The 23944-nt window shown below is 42.1% G+C and overlaps 1 protein-coding gene across 1 annotated transcript in view; it reads right to left on the bottom strand.

Moving 5' to 3' along the window:
* Positions 1-23944, bottom strand: part of SUPT5H (SPT5 homolog, DSIF elongation factor subunit) — a 1344557-nt gene that overhangs the window by 791738 nt on the left and 528875 nt on the right. Inside the window, exon 9 of the mRNA XM_044069729.1 lies at positions 23806-23911. Within this exon, the coding sequence (XP_043925664.1) occupies positions 23806-23911 (106 nt within the window). The remainder of the gene's footprint in view (positions 1-23805; positions 23912-23944) is intronic.

Here is a 23944-nt window from a genome sequence, read left to right on the forward strand (position 1 = left end):
AAGTTTTATCCAAACAAATTATTATTGTTCAAGGGGTTGCTAAACAAATTACTAAACTTTAGAAATAAAAATATTAATATACAAATTCCTTAGTAGGAAATATTAAAATTATATTTTTGAAATGGTATAAAGAGCAAAAAACTACATCATGGGCAACCACAGGGGAGTGTTTTTTAAACACCTTTATTGAATTAGCACTTGTGACACAGGCAAACTTACATTCATATAAATGTAATCAAACTGGAAGCACTTTACATTATCGAAATACAGAAATCTCGAATGTCATATGGTCGAAACCATATGATCGACATTTCAGTATATCGAATATGTAAAGTTTTAAAAAATAACACTTTACTTACCCTTAAAACGTTACGTGCACACAGAGGAAGACTTCTTGTATGCTCTGTGTGTACGTAATATGTTATCTTTTTTGTGGTGTTGACAGGGAGTGGGAAATCTCCTGTTTTGCACTTCCGCATACAGCGCAATATGGGAGATTTCCCTTTTCCCCACTGTAGCGCGATCTTGGAGTTGGTATATTTAAGTAGGGGGGGTGTGGGGGGCACAGTCCCATATAGGTGCAGGGGCAAAGCCCTGCAAAAGCAATGTTTGACTTTTTTTTTCGTTTCATTTTAGAAGTTCAAGTTTCCAAAACTCGATCTTTTGGTCTCGACAATATGAGGTTCGAGATTTTGGGAATTCGATCTTCTAAAGTGAATCCAATCAAACTACATTAACAAAGAATAGTTGTGTAAAATCTTACCATAACTGTAGATGTCCTTCTCTTCTCTTCTATGCTGCAGTATTCTTTACATATGGCTTGTATTCTGCTATCGACCTGATGTCCGGCTTGTATAGAAAAGCTTCAAGCTACTGCCTGTACGTGGGATGTCGCACGTAGGTTCAGGGAACATCAACCATAAAAGGGACATCCGCACGTACAATCCTCAAAATAAAGTAGCCCCATGAGGAAACTCCAAAAGGAGGCCCAAAGGACAGTCATCCAAATAAAAAGCAAGATGCAGGGGGAAGGCGGGTGGGATAGAATACTGCAACATAAAAGAGAAAGACCTCTATGATTATGGTAAGATTTTACACAACTATTCTATGTCTTTCTATTCAGCGTTGCAGTATTCTTTACATATGGGAGAGTGCAAAAGCTGAAAATGAACCATGGGGTGGGGGATGAAACAGAAAAATTAGGCAGAAACATTTTCCAGAAATCAATGCAGGACTGCTCTGGCAAAACCTGCTCTGGCACAGCTTTTAATGTCTTCTAAACGTATGAACAGATGACCAAGTGGCAGCTTCCAAAATGGATTGAGTATCTAAAGCCTTGAAGAAAGCATAAGGATGCAACAGATCTAGTGGAATAGGCTATAACCAAAGAGGGTAGTGATTTCTCATGAAACTGATAACAAAACAGAATGGCTTTAGAGATCCATGAAGACCGTTTGCCTAGAAATAGGCAAACCCACAGCCCTGGTATGAAAAGACATGAAAAGTCATTCAGATTTCCTGATGGACTTAGTTTTGTCAGGACAGAATCTAAGCTGTCTTTGTGCACCTATTGAGTGCAAAATTCTCTCACTAGGAGATTGCAGAGATGGGGAAAAAGGTAGGTAAATTGAATAGTTTGATTTAAGGAAAGATCATTGACCACTTTAGGCATAAAAGATGGATTAGTTCTCAAAAACCCTGTTGTTATGGAAGACTAGGAAAGGTATTGAAGCTATTACTGTCTATATCTGAATCCCTTCTGGCAGACGTAATGGCTACCAGAAGCACCATCTTTGAAGTACAAAATTTCAGAGAAGCTGAGGCTGCTGGCTCAAAAGGGGCCTGAGTCAACTTCTCCAAGACAAAATTAAGATCCCAAGGAGGAGGGACTGGTTTCCTGGGAGGACTGATGTGTAAGACGTCATTTAAGATAAGTTTAACTTCCAGCCTGGAATCCAATGGAGGAGTTAAAGGCAGGCAAGCAGACAAAGCAGAGCAGTGGACCTTAATAGAAGAATAAGCAACACCACTGTTGAGTGACTCACACAAGTAAGATAACACCAAAGGAATGTCCTCCAAGAAGGGGTCCTTTTTCCTTTTTTGGCACCAGAAAGAAAATCTTGTCCATTTGGAAATGTAAGATTTCCTAGTAGTGGGTTTCCTGGCCTCCTGCAAAACCCAAAGCACACCATTAGAGAAAAGATGCCTGAAAGGATTTAAAAGTTGATCACCCACAAGGTCAGTTGAGGAGTTGAGAAGTGTGGGTGAGGCAAAGTTCCCTTGCCGTGAGTGAATAGGTCCATCTGGTGATGTAACTTGTAGTGATATCCCTTGGCTAACTGCAGAAGAAGAGGAAACTAATGCTGTCTTGACCAAAAGGGAGTCATTAAAGATTTTTAGTTTGTCCTGTAAAATCTGCATCCGGACTTCCTGAATCAAAGGGAAGGGGGGGTGCATAAAGAAACATACCCTTCCATGAAAAAGATAGAGCGTCCAATTTCCAAGCCTGCAGTTGTGGGACTGGCTCAGAAAAGAGGAAGCTGTCTGTTCTGAGGGGAGGCATATAAATCCATCTCTGGAGTACCCCACCTGTGAACTAGATCCAGAACACGTCCCTGTGAAGCATCCACTTGTGGGATGGTGTCACGGATCTGCTCAATGAGTCTACCACTGAGTTCTGAGCAGAGGGAAGGTACACTGCATGCAGTGAGACATCGTACTGCTTTAACTGCTAGGCGACAAGATAAGATTTTTGTACCCCCCCTGCTTGTTTATGTACCAAAGGACTGTAGTAGTGTTTGTGAGCATCTTGAGGGGTCTTGGTAGAAGCAGAGGGTATAATGACTTTAAGGCTAGAATCAAAGCCCTCATTTCCCTGTCATTTATGGGCTCTCACCTCTGAGCAGGTGACCATGTTACCTGAACCACTGGGGAAGCGAAGATTGTTCCACATCCTAAATCTGAGGCATTTGTATAAAGTTCCTGTACTGGCGGAGGAATCTGAAGAGGTAAACCAGGCTTCTGACAGAGTTGCTGCATCCACCACTCTAGCGCTTTTTTCAAGCATGGAAGAAGAGGAATGACAGTCTCCAAGGGATCAGCATGCTGAGACCAGATGGTTTTCAGAAACTACTAGAACTTCCTAATGTCAAGTTTTGCAAAGGGCAACATGGGGATTGTAGAGGCCATGAACCCAAGAAGTCTGAGGACCTCCCTGGCAGTGATGGAAGGAAGAGGCAGAAGAGATCCCATAAAAGATGAGAGAAACAGCATACTCTGAAGGAAGATATACCATCATCAAATCTGTTCTGAACGTGCACCCCAGAAAAATGACATCCTGTGTGAAAGAGTAGATTTTTTTGAAATGTATTGTGAGAATCTTGAGGGGTCTTGCTAGAAGCCTTGTAGAAAGGGACTAAGCTAGATCCAGGTGTTGGAGCAGAAGATCTGGACTGCTCTCCAGAAAAAGCAGGTCGTCCAGGTAAGGGTAAATGAAGACCTTTCAGTCTTAAGAAAGCAACAGCTGGGGCTAGACACTTTGTGAAAACCCTTGGAGCAGCAGAAAGACCAAAAGGCAAGACAGAGAACTAAAACTGCCAAGAACCCATCAAGAAACTCAAGAATTTCCTGAAGTGAGGGTGAATAGGGATATGTAGGTAAGCATCCTTTAGATCCAGCGAAGCTAAGAAGGCTTGAGGAGGCACAAGAGGGAGAAGAGACTGTAGGGATAGCATCCTGAAAGAAGGCACCACCAGGAAGGTATTCAACTTTAAGAGATCCAGAATGGATCTCCAAGGACCCTCCTTTTTTGGAACCAACATCATCCTGGAATAAAATCTCCTTCCTTGCTGATTTGAAGAGACTGGTTGAATGGTACAGAAAGCTGAGCAAGCAGCTGAGGAAACAGATGTAGTTGATCTGAGGGCGGTTGAAGAATTCCCTGAAAGGGGGCTAAAGAGACTCAAGTCATGAAATAGCTACTTTGAATAAACCTAGGAGTCCTGCATGAGCTTCCTCCAGGCTGAAAGGGAAAGAGAAAGAGGGGGTATGACTTGGAAGTTGGGAAAGGATGTCACAAACAGCCTGTTCTGGACTGAAAGGGCTGCTGAGGGGATGGAGCAGAAGTGAAAAAGTTTTTGACTGAGGAGGTCTCCTAACAGATTTACTTGTCTTAGAACCTGAGGGTGCAAAAGAACAGGAAGACCTAGAAGGTTTTCTAATAAAAGTAGTTTTAGCAGGGAAGTTGCTATGAAATTTAGGAAGTGGAGAAACTAGCAGGTGCTTTAAATCCTGGAGCTCCTTACCTTTGTCTTTCGAGAGTCTTAAAGAGTTCTGCTGCAGATTTTCCAAAAAGAGCAAAATTATCCAATTGAGCATCAAGCAGTTTTGCCTTGATGTCATCTGAAGAGCCTGTAGATGCAGCCACGAGTATCTCCTAACAGAAGCAGAAGATGCAGTCCTGGGGAACGCTTCTGCAGCATCACAGCTGCATTTAATGGAATGCCTAGAAAGCTGTGAAGATGCAGCTAAATAAGAAAGAGCCAAGGACTTGACTTCTGAATCCAGAAGCTGAGACAGAGACAGAGACCGAGACCGCAAAGCTTGGGATAGCAAAGCTAGAGAATACCTAGACATATAGGTCTGGTAATTAACTGCCTTGACTGCAAAGGTTTAAGAAGAGTAAACCTTCTTATCTAACACCTCTCTAAAATTTTACTTTCTTTGCCTGACGGAAGTAATTTAGTAGAGGGGACAACCCAATAGGATTTGTCAGAAGTGAGAGGAACCACTGCTGGGTCAGCTGAAGGACATTTAAAAAGAAATTTGCAATCCTCAGGGACCTTATAGAAATGGTCAGGCCTTTTGGAAGCTGGTGCCTGTGAATCTGTGGTCTTGGAATATGAAACAAAGGCATCAAGGAAGGCTGGAAGCATTGGAGGGACAGCTGCAGGTGTAGGGGCCTCCACCTGAAGCAAGTCATAGCATCTTTTTTGTTCTTCTGAAATTTGAGAGGAATCCCACTTAAAGAATTCCTTCATCTTATTGACAGTCTCCCTAAAACAGAGTTCTTCCATGGGGGAGTCTCCCCCACTAGGCTCTTCCTCTGGGGAAGCATATTCCAAAGGGGAAGGTATGTATGTGGAATATGCTAAGGAATTTTCATCTGAGGAAGACCCCTCTGAGTCAGAATCCTGTGCCAGGACAGCGAAAAACTCCTGAGGACCTGACAGCAGCACAGGGGAGGAGGAAAAGGCAGGGCCTGAAATAGAAGAAGCTGGAGGCCCAAGGGCCATCAAGGCCTTAGTAAGATCTTGAGAGAAAATTTTCCAGTCTGTTGTAGGGGGTAGAAGGTAGTGCAGAATAGACTTTTGCTTTTTTAGCAGATCTCTCTAAAGCAGGAGCCAAGCCTGATGTAGGCCGAATGGCTGAAGCTTCCTGTTGCAAGAAAACAGGGAGCAGTTCCAGAGTCCTCAGAAATAAGTAGCCATGGTTCCCCCAAATCATCTGAACTGAACGTCTGCATGGCCTCGGACGTGCTCGATCCACACTCCTGACTGCCCACAATGCAGTTCCCGCCAGAGAGACAGACCCTACCTCCGACCATACCACCAGGTTTTCACCAACCTCAAGGAGTACATCAGAGAGAAGGTGCAGCTGAAGAGGATTCAGGCCTAGCTTTGCCAACCGCCCTTTTCACAGACGGCTCAGAGGAACTTGTGGAACCCTTCACTGATTCCCTCATCAGATGTTTAAGCCTCTGGTTTTCAAGATATATTTAAAGCAGACTGACAACTACGCAAGTTTTAGGGACGAAGGCCTGACAGAACAGGACCGTTGGTCATGGGTAGGCCCTAAACAAAACAAACAGAGCTCATGACTATTCTTATGTGGAATTTGCCTTCCATACCTACACTTGCCCTTTCTGAATGACATTAAAAATAACAAAAAGCAGAAGCAAGCAAACAAATCCTCAAAGGGGTACTTATCTGAAGCTGAGGAAAGCACACTTGTGTACACTTAACATTAATGTAGATGTTCGAGTGTATTCACTGTTGCAGTCATTACATTTGGGTTATCTGCTTGCAGGTAGCCCTCAGTCGGCCTGCTTAACAAAGTCTTGGGTCCTGCGTCGGTTGCTGTCCCTTCTTCCATGACGTCAGGTCGTCAGGGGTATAAAACATGCAGCCGACGCCATTACATCAGTTTTTCTTGCCCCAGATGTCAGGTGCCGCTCTAATGGGAAGCAATTAAATATAAAAGCACAAAGATATACCTCCAACAAAAAAGCAAATACACCAAAAAGGCTTTTAAGCATAGTAAAGGAAAGTAGAGGTATAGTCAAAAGAAGTTAGGGGGCTGGAGGGAGGGTAACCAGGACTGCAACAGTGAACACACTCGAACATCTACATTTATGGTAAGTGTACACAACTGTACTATGTTCTTCATGTTTCACTGTTGCAGTCATGACATTTGGGTAGATTCCCAAAGCTATGGTTGGGAGGAGAAATTCAGATAGCATTAGGGCCAGCTATAAGGCCATACAAGACTGCAGTGGCAAACCCAGCTCTGGATTTAGAGAAAATTGGCAAATGATAATGCTACGTGAAAGTATGTACAGAACTCCAGGTAGCAGCTTCTAGGATGTCTTTGGTAGGGACACCTCTGAGAAAGGCTGTAGTGGTAAGATGCACCTTGGTGGAGTGAGGTTTGATCCCCTGGGATAGGTTTTCCATGGTGCTTATAGCAGAAATGAATGCAATGGCTTATCCATTTAGAAATGGTTTGCTTTGAAATAGCCTTCCCCTCTGCCCCTGCAGCAAATGCCACCAGCAGTTGTTCAGATTTCCTTTGAGGTTTAGTCCTGTCCAAGTAGAATCTAAGCTGTCTGTGCACATCTAAGGAATGCAGCATCTGTTCCCCTTTATTCTGTGGATTGGGAAAGAAGGTTGGCAAATGAATGGACTGATTAAGAGCCATACTGGATACCACCTTGGGCATGAAGGATGGGCTGGTTCTGAGGGACACCCCGTCAGCATGAAAGATGATGAAAGGCTCCACTGCCATAAGGGCCTGTAAATTCAGATACCCTTCTAGCTGAAGTGATTGCTAAAAGGAAAGCGGTTTTCCAAGAAAGAAATTTTAAGTCGGCAGTAGCAGCTGGTTCGAAAGGAGGTAGAGTGAGTTTCTCCAAGACAAAGTTAAAGTCCCAGGCTGGGGTTGGAGCTCTCCAGGGTGGTCTCAAAATTTTGGCCCCTCTGAGGAACTGCTTGAGCAGTGGATGAGGGAAGAGGGGAGGTTCTGTGTTATGAGCTGAAATGGCTGAGGCGTGGATTTTAATGGAGGAAAAAGACAAGCCCTTGTGAAGCATCTCAGTTAAGTATTGCAAAATCTGAGGTAAATTGGGCACTGCTGTGCTCATCCCTTGAGATTGGTTCCAGGCACAGAATCTTTTCCATTTTTCAGCATAAGATTTTCTAGTACTAGGCCTCCTTGCCTCTAAAATGATATCCATCGCAGGTTTGTTGAGGGATGGTAAAGGAGAGATTAAGTAACTAGCCAGGCTGCAAGGTTCAGTGTTAGACAGTGAGGGTGCAGAAAGTACAGTTTTGTACCTACCATAAATGTAGATGTCCGAACTGGATAGCATCTGCAGTCATAACAACTGGGTTGTCCTGTCGTCAGGCAGCCCTTCGGTCGGCCGGATTCCAAAGTCCGGGTCCGGCTTCGGCTGATGTCGCACTTCACCCGTCATCTCTGCTGGTCTTCGGGTATAAAGGCATCAGCCGACGCCATTTTCTTCAGTGTTTCTTGCCCCAGATGCCAGTTGCCCTCTTGGAAGGCTAAATTTTGGGTAAAAATGCCAATGTTTCCCAAAGGATAGAAGGCAACCACAAAAAATAAGCATGTATGTACATATATACAAACAAATACACCATAAGAGACTCCCCCCCACCAGCTAGCTATTAGGAGGGTAAATACCTAGGAGTACCACAGAGGGGAAGGAGGGAGGGTAATCCTGACTGCAGATGCTATCCAGTTCGGACATCTACATTTATGGTAGGTACAAAACTGTACTATGTCCTTCATGGATGCATCTGCAGTCATAACAACTGGGTAGAATACCATAGCCAACTAGGGGAGGAGGAAGAATAGATTATGGTGTGGTTAGGATCCCTTGCAGTACAGCAGTGGCAAACCCTGCTCGGGATCTGGAATACAGAGGTAAATTATAATGCTTGGCAAATGTATGCACGGAGGTCCAAGTAGCCGCCTCAATAATGTCCTTGGTTGCCACTCCTTGTAAGAAGGCTGTGGTAGTGGCTGTTGCTCTTGTAGAATGAGGTCTTATGTTCTGTGGAATTGGTTTTCCATGGAAGGAGTAACAGAATCGTATGCAATTTCCTATCCATTTGGAGATTGTCTGTTTGGAAATTGCTTTTCCTTCCCTTCCTGTTGCATAGGCTACAAAAAGCTGGTCAGTTTTTCTGTTACTTTTGTTCTGTCCAGGTAGTAGCGTAGCTGTCTGTGTACATCCAAGGTATGCAGCATTCTTTCCCTCTGTTTTGTGGGTTGGGGAAGAAGGTAGGTAGGTGGATTGCCTGGTTTAGGGACACTCTGGATACCACCTTAGGCATAAATGTAGGATTAGTCCTCATGGACACTCTGTCTTGGTGGAAGATTAGGAAGGGTTGTACTGCCATTAGGGCCTGAAGTTCAGAAACCCTCCTTGCTGAGGTTATTGCCAGTAGGAAAGCAGTTTTCCATGAAAGATGCTGTAGGTCTGCTGTTGCTGCTGGTTCAAAAGGTGCGAGTATCAGCTTTTCTAGCACAAAGTTCAAATCCCAAGCTGGCAGAGGTGGTTTCCTAGGAGGTTTTACATTCTTGATCCCTCTGAGGAACTGCCTGAGTAGAGGATGTGAGAAGACAGGTGGATCAAAGCTGTATTCTGCTGAAATAGCTGATGCATGTATCTTGATGGAGGAATAGGACAGGCCTGTATGTAGAAGCTCTGCCAAGTACTCCAGAATGTTAGCCATATCTATATTCGACACATCCTTCCCTCTTTCAGCACTCCAAATGACAAACCTTTTCCATTTCCCTGCATAGTTCCTTCTTGTTGAAGGTCTGCGAGCTTCAAGTATAATGTCTTTAACCCTTTGGGAGAGATCTGGAATAGTTGCTGCTATGTGATGTGCCATGCAGTCAGCTGCAACGTTTTTAGGTTTGGATGCATGATGCTGTAGTTGTTCTGAGTTAACATCAAAGGCATCAGGGTATTGACCACATTTTGTCCCGAGACATGCTCCTCAGCAATGGGTACCAGTGTTGTCTTGGCCAGTTTGGAGCTATCAGGATTATCCTTGGACGTTCCTCCTTGATTTTTAGTAATACCTTGTGTATCAAGGGAAGAGGAGGGAATGCATATGCTGTCAGGCCTTTCCAGCTGAAGGAGAGCGAATCCACTTTCGATGCAAGTGGATGGAATGTCCTTGTGCAGAATTTTTTGAGCTGGTGGTTGAGAGGGGAAGCGAATAGATCTATTTGTGGCATTCCCCATTTCCTTGCGATGGTCTTGAAGATGTCCGGGTGTAGCATCCATTCGTGAGCATCCGAGGTAGTTCTGCTTAACATGTCTGCTAGAGTGTTCTCCTTTCCCGGTACAAACATTGCCTGTAACTGGATGTTGTAGCTGAGTGCCAGGTTCCAAAGGTCCAAAGTCATTCTGCATAGGGGGTATGAATGAGTGCCTCCCTGTTTGTTGATGTACCACATGACTGTGGTGTTGTCTGTCCTTCTCATCAAATGGCCTTCTTTGAGAAATGGTCTGAATTTTTGGATTGCCAGTTTTACTGCCAGCATTTCTTTTAGGTTGATGTGCAGGTGAAGTTGGTCCTGCGTCCACAATCCTTGCACGCATTTGTCCAGCATGTGAGCCCCCCATCCTAGGTCTGAGGCGTCTGTTGTGATGGTTTGGCTTGCCTGATATTTGTGAAAGGGTAAGCCTGGGTTTGACTGGCATGCTTGAGCCCACCATAGGAACTCCTGTTTTAGGCATGGAATTAGTGGAATTTCTGTTTCTAGGCTGTGCCTGTGTTGGGACCATAAATTCTTTAGGTACTACTGTAGTTTTCTCATATGCAGTCTGGCATGTGGAACCAAGATTATGCATGATGCCATGAAGCCCAAGGCCTGCAGAACTTTTCTTGCTGTTAGCTTGCTGTGGTTTGTTAGTGCCAAGAAGTAAAGAGGAGATCTTTTGTTTTTCTGCAGTTAGGAATGCCATTTGTTTTACTGTGTCCAATTCCGCCAAGAATGTCCTTGTTTGGGATGGAATCAGCCTTGAGTTTTGCAAATTGACTGTATATCCCAGTGCTTGTAGCAAGTAAATGACCCTTTGTAAATCTGTTGTCAGCTTGCTTTTGTTGTCCCCTTGTAGCAGGCAGTCGTCCAGGTATGGATAAATTTGGATTCCCTGTAGTCTGCAGTGGGCGATTACTGATGCCAGGCATTTTGTGAATACTCTGGGTGCAGTAGATAAGCCAAAGGGCAATGCTGAGAATTGATAGTGCTCTGATCCTGCAAGAAATCTGAGGTATCTTCTGCAATTTGGTCGAATGGGGACGTGCAGGTATGCCTCCTTGAGATCTAGAGTTACCAGCCAACACTCCTTGCCCAGCATGGGAAGAAGTTGCTGAAGGGTCAGCATCTTGAATTTTGGGACAATGATGTATGTGTTTAAGGTGGACAGATCGAGAATAGGTCTCCAGCTTTTTTCCTTTCTTGGAACTAGGAATAGTCTGGAGTAGAATCCTTTGCCTTGTTCTGTCATTGGTACTCTTTCCACAGCTCTCATCTTTGTTAATTTTATTATCTGCTGTAGAGCTTCTGTTTTTTGATTTGGAGGTAGGTTTGGCATTCCTCTTTTGACTGGTATAGTGTGGAAGTGGAACCGGTAACCTTGGTCTATGGTTTGCAAAATCCACTTGTCTTTTGTGATATAGTGCCAGTTCTTTGAAAATAAGGTTAATTTTCCGCCTAAGGGTGCTGCTATTTGTTCCCTGGTAGGCGGAGTTAGAATCAAGTCACTGTGATTGCCCTGTTGTAGTGGTAGTGGCTGTGCCTGTGGTTCTGTTATTACCTTGCCACTGTCGTCCTCTGTAGGCACCCCCTCTGGTTTGATTTCTGCCTCTGGAACGTCTATTCCTGCCCATTTGGGATCTTGTGGAGTCAGGAAAGGACCAATTTTTGGCAGGCCAGTTCCTGCTAAACCTTGGGGGCTGAACCTGCAAGAAATCTTTAACCGTTTGTACAGATTTTGCCTTTTCTTCCATTTTCTTCATTACCTGCTGGGCAGGTGTATCAAACAAACTGGTCTTATCCATAGGAGCATCTAATAACTTAGCTTTAACATGATCCGGTAAAACTTGCTCCTTCAGCCATGCATGTCTTCTTATCACTGTGCCAGTCATGGCTGATCTAAATGAAGCCTCCAGTGCATCATAGCCACATTTTAAGGAATGGTTACTAACCTGTTGTATGTTATTTACCATTTCTAATAGATTTTTCTTATCTATAGCGTCATCAGAGGATAGCTTTTTAGTTAACTGATCAAGCATAAACTCTTGGTATTGTATCATGTGAAACTGACAGTTTAAAGCTCTAGCGGGGAGTGTAGCAGAGGTGTAAACCTTTTGGCCCATCTGTCTAAAGACCTGGCTTCCCTTTCAGAAGGAATAGCGTTTTTTCGTGTGGTTGAGGCTACTGCCTTAGGGCCCTGGGATATAGTTTCGGGCTCTGCAAGAGGGGCCTTGTATAGGTGATGATGAGTGTCTGGCACCCTGTAAAATCTATCTGGTTTGGCAGGTGCTGGAGGTAAAGAATCTGGTGCAGTGCAAACATCATTAAATGCATCGTCCACAACAGAGAGGACAGGAGGTATAGCTAAGGGCCTGTGTTGTGGTAGGTGCAGAAAAGTTCTAAGTCTTTTTCTGGAGTCTGAAAAATCCTGTTCCTGCCATTGGAAATGTTCTCTCATGGCATGTAAGGTTTCCCCAAAGGAGAATTCTTCTGGTGGGGAAGCAGCTGGAATGGATTCTTCAGCATCTGAGTCCTCAAAATTGGAGAAGGGAGCCTCTGGCTGGTCTGTAATATCTGAGTCTTCCGCAGAATCATCAGAGGACACAGGCTCGAGGGGCTCTGCTCTAGGTCTCTTTTCTGGGGCTGAGAGGCCCTGTCTGGGTGAGATTGAGATCCCTAATTAAGGATATTAAATCTTCTGCCAGAGTAAGCATTTGTGAACTAGAAGTGGGCCTGGTTGAGGGGGGGTTTAACAGGCACTGACTTAGTAGATTTGGCTGCTTTAGCCCTGGCGAAGGCCTTAATAGACATGGCTGCAGGAGGCCTAGCTGCACCACGTGCTGGGGTAGAGACATCCAAAGGGATGGTGTCTGATAAGTCACTAGTAACCACTGTAGTAGGTAAAATTTCTGAGGCCGATTCAAGTAAGGTAACCGGAACCTCAGTAGTAGTCATTGATTCGGCTGTACTCTGATCAGTTTTCTCGGTTTCGGCCGAAACCGAGACACTCGCGGTTTGCTTAACCATGGTTTCGGCCGAAACTGCGGACCGCGAGTGTCGGTCTTTTTCTTTGCGTTTTTTAATAATTTGGGTAGTCGGAGGATCCAATGGCATAATGTACGCAAATTCAGAGCCGAAAAACTGTTCAGCAAACTCCGACCGACGTCTAAGCGTTCGTCGGTTGAAAGAAGCACAGGCCGAACAGGCTGCTACGTCGTGGTCTGGGCCTAAACAAGGCAAACAGTAAGAGTGGAAATCTTTATGAGGTATTTGTTTCCCACAAGTTAAACAGTTATTGACTTTTTCTGACATCGGTTGAGGCAAGAAAGAGTCCCCAACGGGGTACTTAGCTTTTAGAAGTCTTGCAGGAGTATTCGGTAGTAGTAATCTCTGGATCTGACCGACCGGCACTTGCGAACAGCTTCTGCTTCGGGCGCCACGCGGCAAGAAAGACTGAAGAAAATGGCGTCGGCTGATGCCTTTATACCCGAAGACCAGCAGAGATGACGTCGGGTGAAGTGCGACATCAGCCGAAGCCGGACCCGGACTTTGGAATCCGGCCGACCGAAGGGCTGCCTGACGACAGGACAACCCAGTTGTTATGACTGCAGATGCATCCATGAAGGACATTCTGGTTCTCCTGCTGAGACAGCAGGGAAGGAGTCTGAGGCAGGTGCCATGGAGATAACCGTGACACACTATGCAGGAGGGGGTACCAGTGCTGGCGCGGCCAGTCTGGAGCAATCAAAATCATCCTTGGTTTGTTCTGTTTGATTTTTAGTAGTACTTTGGAGAGCAGAGGCAGAGGGGAGAAGGCATAGACTGATAGGTTTTTCCAGCTGAAGGACAGAGTATCCACTTTGCAGGCTTGTTTGTGGGGAGTCCTTGTGCAAAATTTGTCCAGTTGGTAGTTCTGGGGAGAGGCAAACAGGTCTATATCTGGGCTCCCCCATTTGCATGTCAACATGTTGGAAACCCTTGGTTCCAGTTTCCACTTGTGTGGGTCCATGAGGTTTCTGCTTAGTCCGTCTGCCAGTGTATTTAATTTTCCTGGCAGGAATTGAGCTTATAGGTGCACTTGGTAGCTCAAGGCTGTGTTCCCCAATGCCATGGCTAGTCTGCAGAGGGGGTAAGAATGTGTACCCCCTTGCTGGTTTATGTACCACATAACAGTGGTGTTGTCCGTCTTTACCATTAGTTGTCCTGGAAAAATGTGGTCCCTGAAGGCTGTCAGAGCATGCTGTAGAGCTAACATTTCTTTTTGATTGATATGCAGGTGCATTTGACTTGGATTCCATTTGCCCTGAATGCACTTTCCTGCCATGTGAGCCTCCCATGCATAGTTTGATGCATCTGTTAGAGTTTGGGCGGCAGGGGGTGGTGTGAAAGGTAGTCCCTTGTTTTGGTGGCAGGCCTCTGCCCAAAGGAAATCTAGGCGTAGGCAAGGTATGATAGGAATCATTGTTTCCAGGTTTTGATAATGTTGAGACCGTAGGCTTTTTAGATACCACTATAGTTTCCTCATATGCAGTCTTGCATATGGAATTAGAAGAATGCAGGAGGCCATAAACCCCAAGGCTTGCAGTATTTGTCTTGCAGATATAGCAGGGTTTTTGTGGCCACTTGTTTGAAGTAGGTTGTCAAATGAATTTGTTTCTCTGGCGTGAGGTAAGCCATCTGGGAAGTTGTATTCAAGCTTGCTCCCAGGAATACAATTTGTTGACAGGGTACCAGGTGTGATTTCTTTTTGTTTATGGTGTACCCCAGGCAAGTTAAAACCCTTTGTACAAAGGCCAGATGATTCAATAGTACGTCCTGGCTTTCTGCCTGAATTAGACAATCGTCCAGGTATGGGTATATTTGAATATTTCTTTGCCTGCAAAATGCAATAACTGGAGCTAGGCACTTTTTGAATACCCTGGGTGCAGTAGATAAGCCAAAGGGCAGTGCAGAGAACTGACAGTCCGTGTAGCCTGCTTTGAAGCATAGGTATCTTCTGCAAGATTCCCTGATTGGGATGTACAGGTATGCTTCTTTTAAATCTAGTGTTGCCAACCACGCATCTTTGCCTAGCATAGGAAGTAATTGAAGAGTCAGCATCTTGAATTTTGGAATCTCCAAAAAGGTGTTTAGAGTAGACAGGTCCAGGATAGGATGCCATGAATTGTCTTTTCTGGGTATCAGGAAAAGTCTCGAGTAGAAACCTTGTCCCTTTTCCTGTTCTGGTACAAGTTGAATAGCCCCCATGCTTAAGAGAGAAAGTACTTGTTTTTGGGCCTCTGCCCACTGATTTGGGGGTAGGTCCGGCCACCCGCTTGGTGTTGACATGTGGAAGTGAAATCTGTATTCCTGGGACACTATTTAAAACCCATTTCTCCTGGGTAATGAGTTCCCAATTCTTTGCATGAAGAGCAATCTTTCCCCTCAGAGGGGCAATCAGTTGATAAGTGCTTGGAAATTTTTAAAAGGAAGTCATTGAGACAGTTTACCATAGGGGGGAGTCTTATTATTTCCAGATTTGGAAGTGGAGACCCCCCACTGCGTAGTTCTGTGTGTCCCCTGGGACTGAAACCTGTTTTTTTTTGCTGTGTCTGGGTTTGGCTTGAGAAGACCTGGAAGGGACTGGAAAGGACCAATTCTTAGGGGGCCAGTGCCTACTAAATCTAGGAGGCTGAATTTGTAAAGAAATCTATCAGTTTGCATAGATTTAGCTTTATCTTCCATCTTTTTAAGAACTTCCTTAGCCTTGCTGCTAAACAGGTGGTCCTGATTTAAAGGAGCATCCAACAATTTAGCTTTAACATGATCAGGCAAAGATTGCTCCTTAAGCCAAGCATGCCTTCTGAGCACAGACCCAGTAACAGCAGCCTTGCAAGAGGCCGCTAATGAATCAAAACCACATTGCAAAGTACGTTTTCCAACTTGTTCAGCAGAATGCATTAAATCATGTAATTCTTTATTTTCCACACAGTCAGGAATCAACATAATTTTCTGTTTAAGCAGTCCAATAACATGTTGCTGATACTTTAACATATGAAACTGGCAGTTTAAAGCTCTAATGGCCAAGGTTGCAGAAGTGTAAACCTTCTTTACCCCATCTATCCAGCGCCCTGGAGTTTATCAGAAGGGGTAGGATTTTTAGTAGTAGAAGCCTTAATGCCTTTGGGACCCTGTGAAATAGTCTCTGGATCTGCAATAGGATTTTTAAAAAGGAACTTGTGGGACTCAGAGACCCTGTAGTATCTGTCAGATTTTCTGGGAGCAGGAGGCAGGAAATCGGGCCAAACTAGATTCCGAAAAAGCATCATCAACAATGTCTAGTAAGGAGGAATAGCTAAAGGCCTATGCTGAGGTAGAAGAAGGAAACCCCCAAGACACTTTTTTGAATCAGAAAAATCCTGGCTTTCCCAGTGGAAATGCTCCCTTAAGAGTATGTAAAGTTTCCTCAAAGAGAAATCCTCAGGAGGGGAAGCAGAGGGAATGGAGTCCTCTGCATCATAATCTTCATAAGTAGATAAGGGCAAATCCAGATCAGAAGAATCAGAAAAGACAGAATCCTGATCAGAAGACTCATAATGAACTTCAGCCCTAGGCTTCTTAGAAGGGGGGAGGTTGGCTACCGCTGATTAGAGTTATTAGATCTTCAGCCATTGTTATAATTTGTTTTTTAGGCATTTAGGCCTGAGATTGTGGCCTGAGCGTCAGTTTTTTAGGCATGGATCCAGATTTAGGCCTAAGTAAAGAAGGAGGCGTCGGTTTAATATGCAAGTCCGTAGGCCTGAATACACCCTCAAAAGCTGGTGCCTGCACAGCGGCTCTGGACCATCCAAGGTAGACACATCCGTGGGTTCCATAATTGAAGCATCTCGCGGCATACCGGACTCCAAATGGGTCTCAGTAGAGGCCTGCAAATCAGAAGTAGCAGGTATCAGGGGCTGCGAAAGCACCTCACTGAGTACCAGCGAACTGGTGACTGGCTTAGGAGAAGCGTTGTCGTCAGTTTTGGACCTCGGCGGCCTGTCTCTCTCTTTATCTTTGCATTTTTTCGGAATCCCAGTAGATGGATGGCTAACAGATGCTATTTCTGGATAATTAAACCGAGAATCGAAAAATTTAGAGGAGAAAATATACCGACGACGGATAGTGCGCTGATTAAATAAAGCACAAAACCGACAGCAAGGTACATCATGGTCAGGGAGTAGGCAAGGAATACATTACGAATGAAAATCTTTATGAGGTATTTGCTTTCCACAAGTAATGCAATTATTAACTTTTACTGACATCGGTAAGGAGCAAAAAAAGGTTTCCCCAACGGGGTACTTAGCTTTAGTTGAAGACTTCGGTTCTGAAACTCGAAAATGAAAATTTCAGGAGTTGGCCGACCGGCACTTGCGAACTGCTTTGGGCACCACATGGCAAAAAAGACTGATGTAATGGCGTTGGCTGTATGTTTTATACCCCTGACGACCTAACGTCATAGAAGAAGGGACAGCAACCAACGCAGGACCCAAGACTTTGTTAATCAGGCCGACTGAGGCCTACCTGCAAGCAGATAACCCAAATGTAATGACTGCAACAGTGAAATACGAAGAACATCAAAACGCAGATTCCAACGGCAGACTAAATGTACAAGTCAGCCTTTCCAAATGGTGGCGAAAAAGTTCTGAGGACTGTACTTGCTGATGTCCCTTTTATGGCTGATGTTCCCTGAGCCTAAGTGGGATGTTCCATGTACAGGCAGTAGCTTGAAGCTTTTGTATACAAGCCGGACGTCGGTTGGATAGCAGAATACAACCCATATGTAAAGAATACTGCAACACTGAATAGAAGGACATCAAACATTATACTTTGCATATGTTGCTATATATCATATAATGTAAGCAATATGACATCAATTATTCAATTCCTGCCTTTTTTTAAAAAAGAAACATCTTTATTAAACCATCACTTACTACATAGGCAATCATACCATTATATAAATGAAAAACCACACAGACAATCCTAGTTGCAAGCATTTTACATCACAAACCATACTGACACACTCCCATTTGCAAACTTTATACATCACTTATAATCTACCCAATCTTTCTCCCTCAAACATTACATAGCTCAATTCCTGCTGCCTTTTAGACCTCACTCCTCTCTTATGTGTTGTTCCCACAATTACTATTTTTGCAGGTTGCTCAAACCCTTTTCTGAAGATCTCAGTTTTAGTTTTATCTCTGTTACTACATTCACAACTTCCAGTATAGTTGGATGAGATTTTGATTTCCATTTTCTAGTAATTGCTTTTTTTGGCAGCCACCATTATTAGACACATCAAGGCCTTACTATGTCTAGGCAATTCCGATTATGTATCATAGCTTAGAAAAATCATCTCCCTCATCAGACTAATCTACCCATCCAGCATCTCCAACAGTGCAATCTGCAGGGAATTCTTAAAGTCTGCCAAATTCCCGCACTCCCAGAAAATCTGTTTCCAATTACATCTTTTTTTCCACTTCACACCTCCACTTACTGTCTGCCTGAGGAATATTTCTCTGGAGTGTACTTGGGGTATAAAAATATCTATGTGAACATTTCCAAAAATCCTAAATCCACTAGACTTTGTTGCATATTTGGGAGACATACATATATCCTCCCATTGTTTCTTTGTGAATTGCTTATCCACTCACTCTTCCTAATCATTTCTAACCTCCTCTGCTTGATTCTTACAGTTATCATGCAATATTTTATACGCTGCACTAATTATTCCTTTTTTAATGGCAGCTTCTGTTATAGATTCTATTAAAAACTCTATGAGTGCTGATCTTTTGTTTAGGACCTACCTATTTCTTTCTCTTTGCCTATGCACTGATATCAATCCCTGATAGGGAAGGCAATCTCTAACCTGCAGTCCAAATAAATTATTGGCGTCTTCCATTCTATCATCTTTCCCTCTCTAATTATTTGTTCCCAGTACCTTGGTTCCTTTACCAGTTTTCTCTAATAAATTCCAGACCCCTTGTGCCTATTGTCTGTATCCCTAATTGCAGTCATCCCTATCAGCAGAATCTCCTTTCTCTATTCCTGTGCTGGTTTAGTTCTTACAATACTTTCTGCTACTTTATGGATATAATATTCTGCATGATTACTGTTATTCTCCTTAAAAGGCCTGCATCCAAAATCCCAGTCTCGCCTTGTTTCTTGAGCTTCCCTCCTGCTTCATCATCCCTTTCCACTTTAAATTATAGTTTTCTGCTTATGCTATGTATAGGAGTTTTAACTGTGTAGCTCTGAAATCCCCCTTCAAATTGGGTAACCCCAATCCGCCCTGTTCTGCTGGGAGAATCAGCTTATCCCACTTGACTCTTGCCATTTTCCCCTCCCAGATAAAGTCCTTCACCTCTTTATTAATTGCTACCTACAACTTCTCCTCTGGATGATAAAAATATGCCTGACCTGTGTGTGTATAAGATGAAAAGGACTAAAAGCATTTTAACTACTTTTATATTGCTATCCATATAACAAAAGTTTCAATTTTCTCAGTTTTTGTATTATCTTTTAGTCTCTTCTCACATAACCTTAGCTGCCACACTAGAATCACTTTTTAATCTATACTCCTAAATATTTCATTTTATCATGTCCCCATAAATATGGGTATTCCTGAACCAGTTCATGTGTGGGTACATAATTTACTGCTATTGCTTTTGTTTTAGCTTTATTAATTTTGTATCCCAAAAAGATGTGAAGTTGTCTCAAAATGTTCCACTACACTGCAATGTCTTTTTCTGGTTTATGCAGGTAAAAAATAATGCCATCTGCAAATAAGGCCAGCTTTTCTTGACTACCAATTATATCCTTGAATTTCTGAGTCCCTTATTTTCTTTGCCAATGATACTAAATATAATGCAAATTATAAAGGGGAAACAGGACACCCTTGCCTGCTTCCTCTACTCACTCAAATTATTAGAGAGGACCCTACCCACTTTAATTTTCACCTCTGATCCCTCATATATTTCCTAATCAACCTTATAATTTTTTTCAGGAAATGCAAATGCTTCCACTGCTCTGCTCATAAAGTCCCAGCTTACTCTGTCAAATGCTTTCTCTGCATCAAGACCCACAGACAACAAAGGCATTTTCTTACATTCTGCTTCCCTCTAGATCATTACTGTTCTGTTAATGTTGTCAAATGCTCTCCTCCACTCCAGAAAACCGCAGTGATCCATATATATCAATTTTGGCATCATTTTTGCTATGCGTTTAGCCATTACAAACACTTTATAATCATGGTTTAGTACTGAAATGGGCCTGTATGAAGCTGGATGTGATGGATCTTTACCCTGTTCAGGTATTACAGCTACCACTGCTTTGTTCCAGGATGGTGGTACATCTCCTCCTCATAAGACACTATGAAACAAAACCTTCCAGATCTTTTATCAGTTTTTTTCCACCTAGCTTCCAAACTTCCTCAGGAATACTATTCTACTTCTGGGGACTTTCCATAGGGGAGTATGTTTCTATCTCAAAATTAAGGCTAGCTCAGCTATGGTATGTAATCAATAAGCAGAAATTATTCAGATCCTTTTCTCAAAAAGCAACCATGCCTTAATGCAAGATATATGAAACAGGTTTTTGTGTAAGGAAGTACTTCCTTTATTTAGAGACTTTACCGTACATCTCAATTGTCCAGATTTTCACAAATCCTGTTATTCTAACAACTTTCTAAGCTTATAAGAGCAATATTTAATGTCTGCCCTATTTTTGGGACATTGTCACCCCCACCCCATTATTTTAGGCTTTGTCCAGATTTCATGTGCTAAGAATTTGAGAGGTATGGACTTCACATACTAACATATGACATTCATTTATTAGCCTTTAATAGAAACAGAACTTAGTCAAATTGAAAAATGAGGTACAAAGTATTCTTCATCAGTGTTAAGGTTAAAAAAATAGAAGAAAGGGCATCAATAAAGCCTTTGCAATTTCAACGTAAATCATACTGCTAACATGAGTACTGGAAGTTTGACCTACTTTTGCTGTATTTGGGGATGGGGCTGGGACTGCTAGACAAGAATTGGATTCCTATGTGTCTGCCTCTGAGAGGCAAAATAGTCAGCTCTGTAAAGAGCAGACTGCCAGAAAGGACGCTTCCTAGTAAAATTCAGCAATTTTAGTGCTTTCCTTGTAATGTTTTTAGCAAATCAGCTGATGGCTGGCGAAAAAGCAGACTTTCTGTGAAATCATCAGTGAATCATCAGTATCTTAATGATGGAAAAAAGCAGAGGTAGGATAAACCGACACACGGCTGAAGAGTCCAAACAAATGGTTTATTGAAGAAGGTAAGTGCTTTCACAGTCGAACTGACTGTTTCATCAGACCATTAATAAAACCAGCATATTGCGATATTTAAAACAATGACAAACTATCACAGAGAAGCTGAAGAGCAAAATCAACCAATCACAATAAATTTCAGACATAAAAATCACCCAATCCCCAAAGGATTTGTCACAACCTACCAACTTCCCTAAATATGTTTTTACATCCAATCCAAAGTTGTTATTAGTATTCATTGAAGTGCAAAGTGCTCGTCTAATCCAATGCAATCCAGGATTATAGTTCACATTAAGCAGTAATACAGCCTTATCCAATGATGTTTGCGAAAAAAGCATTTATGACACAATGAAACAAAAAATAAAAACAATAAATATAATTTGAAATAGTTAAGAGCTATCATATCAAGAACACTTTGCAACCACCTTGAAGTATTGGCACATAGTGGTAAATGTTATCTTCAACACAGCTGAGGCATTAAACACATTCAATTACAATGTATTAATGATTAAAATACAAATGCGTATGAATTTTACATCTTAAATATTTCTTACCACAGAGGTAAATGTAATAAAGTCGAAAAGATCAGGACCAATGCAGCCTATCAAAAGTGATGAACAAGTAAAAGCCACCAATAAAAACACTGGCTCACTACTCACTGAGGCGGATCCTGTTTTCCGATCAGAGGCATTCAGAACTGTTAACAGTCCATCTTACTAAAACTAATCTAAAACACACGTGTTCAAACATTTACAACAGTGATCGCAAACAAATTATAGTAATAAAAACCAGCTTATTCAATGAATGATGATGTGATGAAAACATTAGTCGAACAGGCTGTATTCTATTCCTATAGTGCTGTGCCTAATATCTTCAAACTTTTGTTTAATGTTTTAAACTGGTCATAGCTGTTGCCTAATATTAAATGAATATAAACATCGTGGTATGGGGACATATTAAGTGAAGATATTAAGATATGATCATCCCCAGAATGTTAGTGAATTACTTACTTTTGTGATCATCTTCGCACAGTTTGGTTTGTGATTTATCTTAATATCCAAGTAAGTTTCTGTTTGCGATCACGGTTGTGAATGTTTGAACAAATGTTCTGTGTTTCTGATTAGTTTTATCAAGATGTACAGGGATGATATCTTCTGTCATTTAGTTGGCTGACACGGCTGTTGAATGGAATATTGCCAACTGTGAATATCTCTGATTAGACAACAGAATGTGGTTTAGCGAATAGGGAGTCAGGGTTTTGATTGTTTTTTACATGTTTATCCCTTTGACAGGCTGCATTGATCCAGTTTTGTTATGTGATATGGTCATTGAACAGACTATTGCCAATTCTGAATTCCTCTAATCAGAAAACAAGAACCACATATGTGAATAGTGAGCCATTGTTTTTATTGGTTGCTATTACCTGTTCATCACTTTTGATAGGCTGCTTTGGTCTTGATCTTTTTGACTTAAATATTTCTTAATAAAACGGAGGTAAATGTAATAAAGATGCAAAATTCATACACATTTGTATTTTCTTCATTAATACATTGTAATTAAGTATGTTTAAAGCCTCAGATGTGTTGAAGACATCATTTATCACTGTGACAATACTTCACAGTGGCTGTAAAGTGTCTGAGACATTATATCTCTAACTATTTTGAATTATATTTGTTTTAATTTGTTGGTTTCAGTGTCTTATAAACAGAGAATGCTTTTTTCACAATCATCACTGGATAGGCTATATTATTGCCCAATGTGAAGACCAATCTTGCACTACACTGGATTGGACGAACACTCTGCATTTCAATGAATACTGATAACATCTTTGGATTGGATGCAGCAACATATTAAGGGAAGTTGACAGGTAGTGACAAATCCTCTGGGGAGTGGTGATTTTTATGTCTGAATTTGATTGTGACTGGCTGAGTTTGCTATTCAGCTTGTCTGTGATATGCTGTCACTGTTTTAAATACCACAATATGCTGTTTTTATTAATGGTCTGATGAAGCGGTCAGTTCGAGTGCGAAAGCACTTGCCTTCTTCAATAAATGATTTGCTTGGATTCTTCAGCCATATGTCAGTTTATCCTGCCTCTGCTTTTTTCCAGTTTTACTTTTTTTGGAGGACTCACAGTATTATCTGCAGCACTGGTTTCTTCATTTTTTAAATATCTTAGTGATGCCTTTGGCAGCAATGAAGAACTTTACATTTTATTAGAAATAAACATAACAGCAGTCTCTATGCATTTACATGTCTGGCATGACTGAGGGACTAATGGCACTCAGAAATTGTAAGAAGAAATTAAGAAAGTTAACAGCGCGACACAAGGCACCTTCATGCCAAATATGGCAGTACCCTAACCTTGCCCTACACAAAATTTACCTTTGTTTCTTGCAAGAAGATAGCTATAACTTGGAAAAATATGAAACAGAAAGTAAGCAAACCAAAGTGCTACAACTTAAAGTTTAAAATAACCTACTCTGATGAAAATCAAACTATCTTGATTAGATGCAAATAAAAAAATGTGTTTGTCTAGTATTTTATGATTTGGCTTAGCAATATTGTGCTCAATATTGCCTTACTCAGCAAGTTCAGTCCTAGATTTTAGCTTTCATATGAAATAAGAATAACTTCACAATTATTCTGCTAAAAGAACAGACTTCTCATTTGTGAAAGGAAAATATTTAATCTGAGCAAAATATTCAACAGTAATAACAAAATAGTTTTTCAAAAAGATTTGGCAATATAGTCCATAATGCATTTTTAGTGAAAAGACATTCAAATAGCACAATAGAAAGCATTTTCTGCGAACTTAAACTTGAAAAAGGCAACCACAACCCATGTAGCTTAAAAAAGCTACCCTTCACTGTTACATTCACTACTGCTAAAACAGAGACATTTACTTACAACAGCAGACATAGCAAAGCTCTTGAACAGGAATCCTTTTCTGCTGTAACGATTCCCTTCAAAAATAAGGAAATCACCATCAGTGGTAACTTCTCCACCAATAGACCTAAAAAAAAAAAAAAAAAAAAAAAAAAAAAAA

The sequence above is a fragment of the Protopterus annectens genome, chromosome 4.part0, assembly GCF_019279795.1.
Source record: "Protopterus annectens isolate FY-2018-M chromosome 4.part0, PAN1.0, whole genome shotgun sequence".
In the NCBI taxonomy this organism is placed as follows: Eukaryota; Metazoa; Chordata; order Ceratodontiformes; family Protopteridae; genus Protopterus; species Protopterus annectens.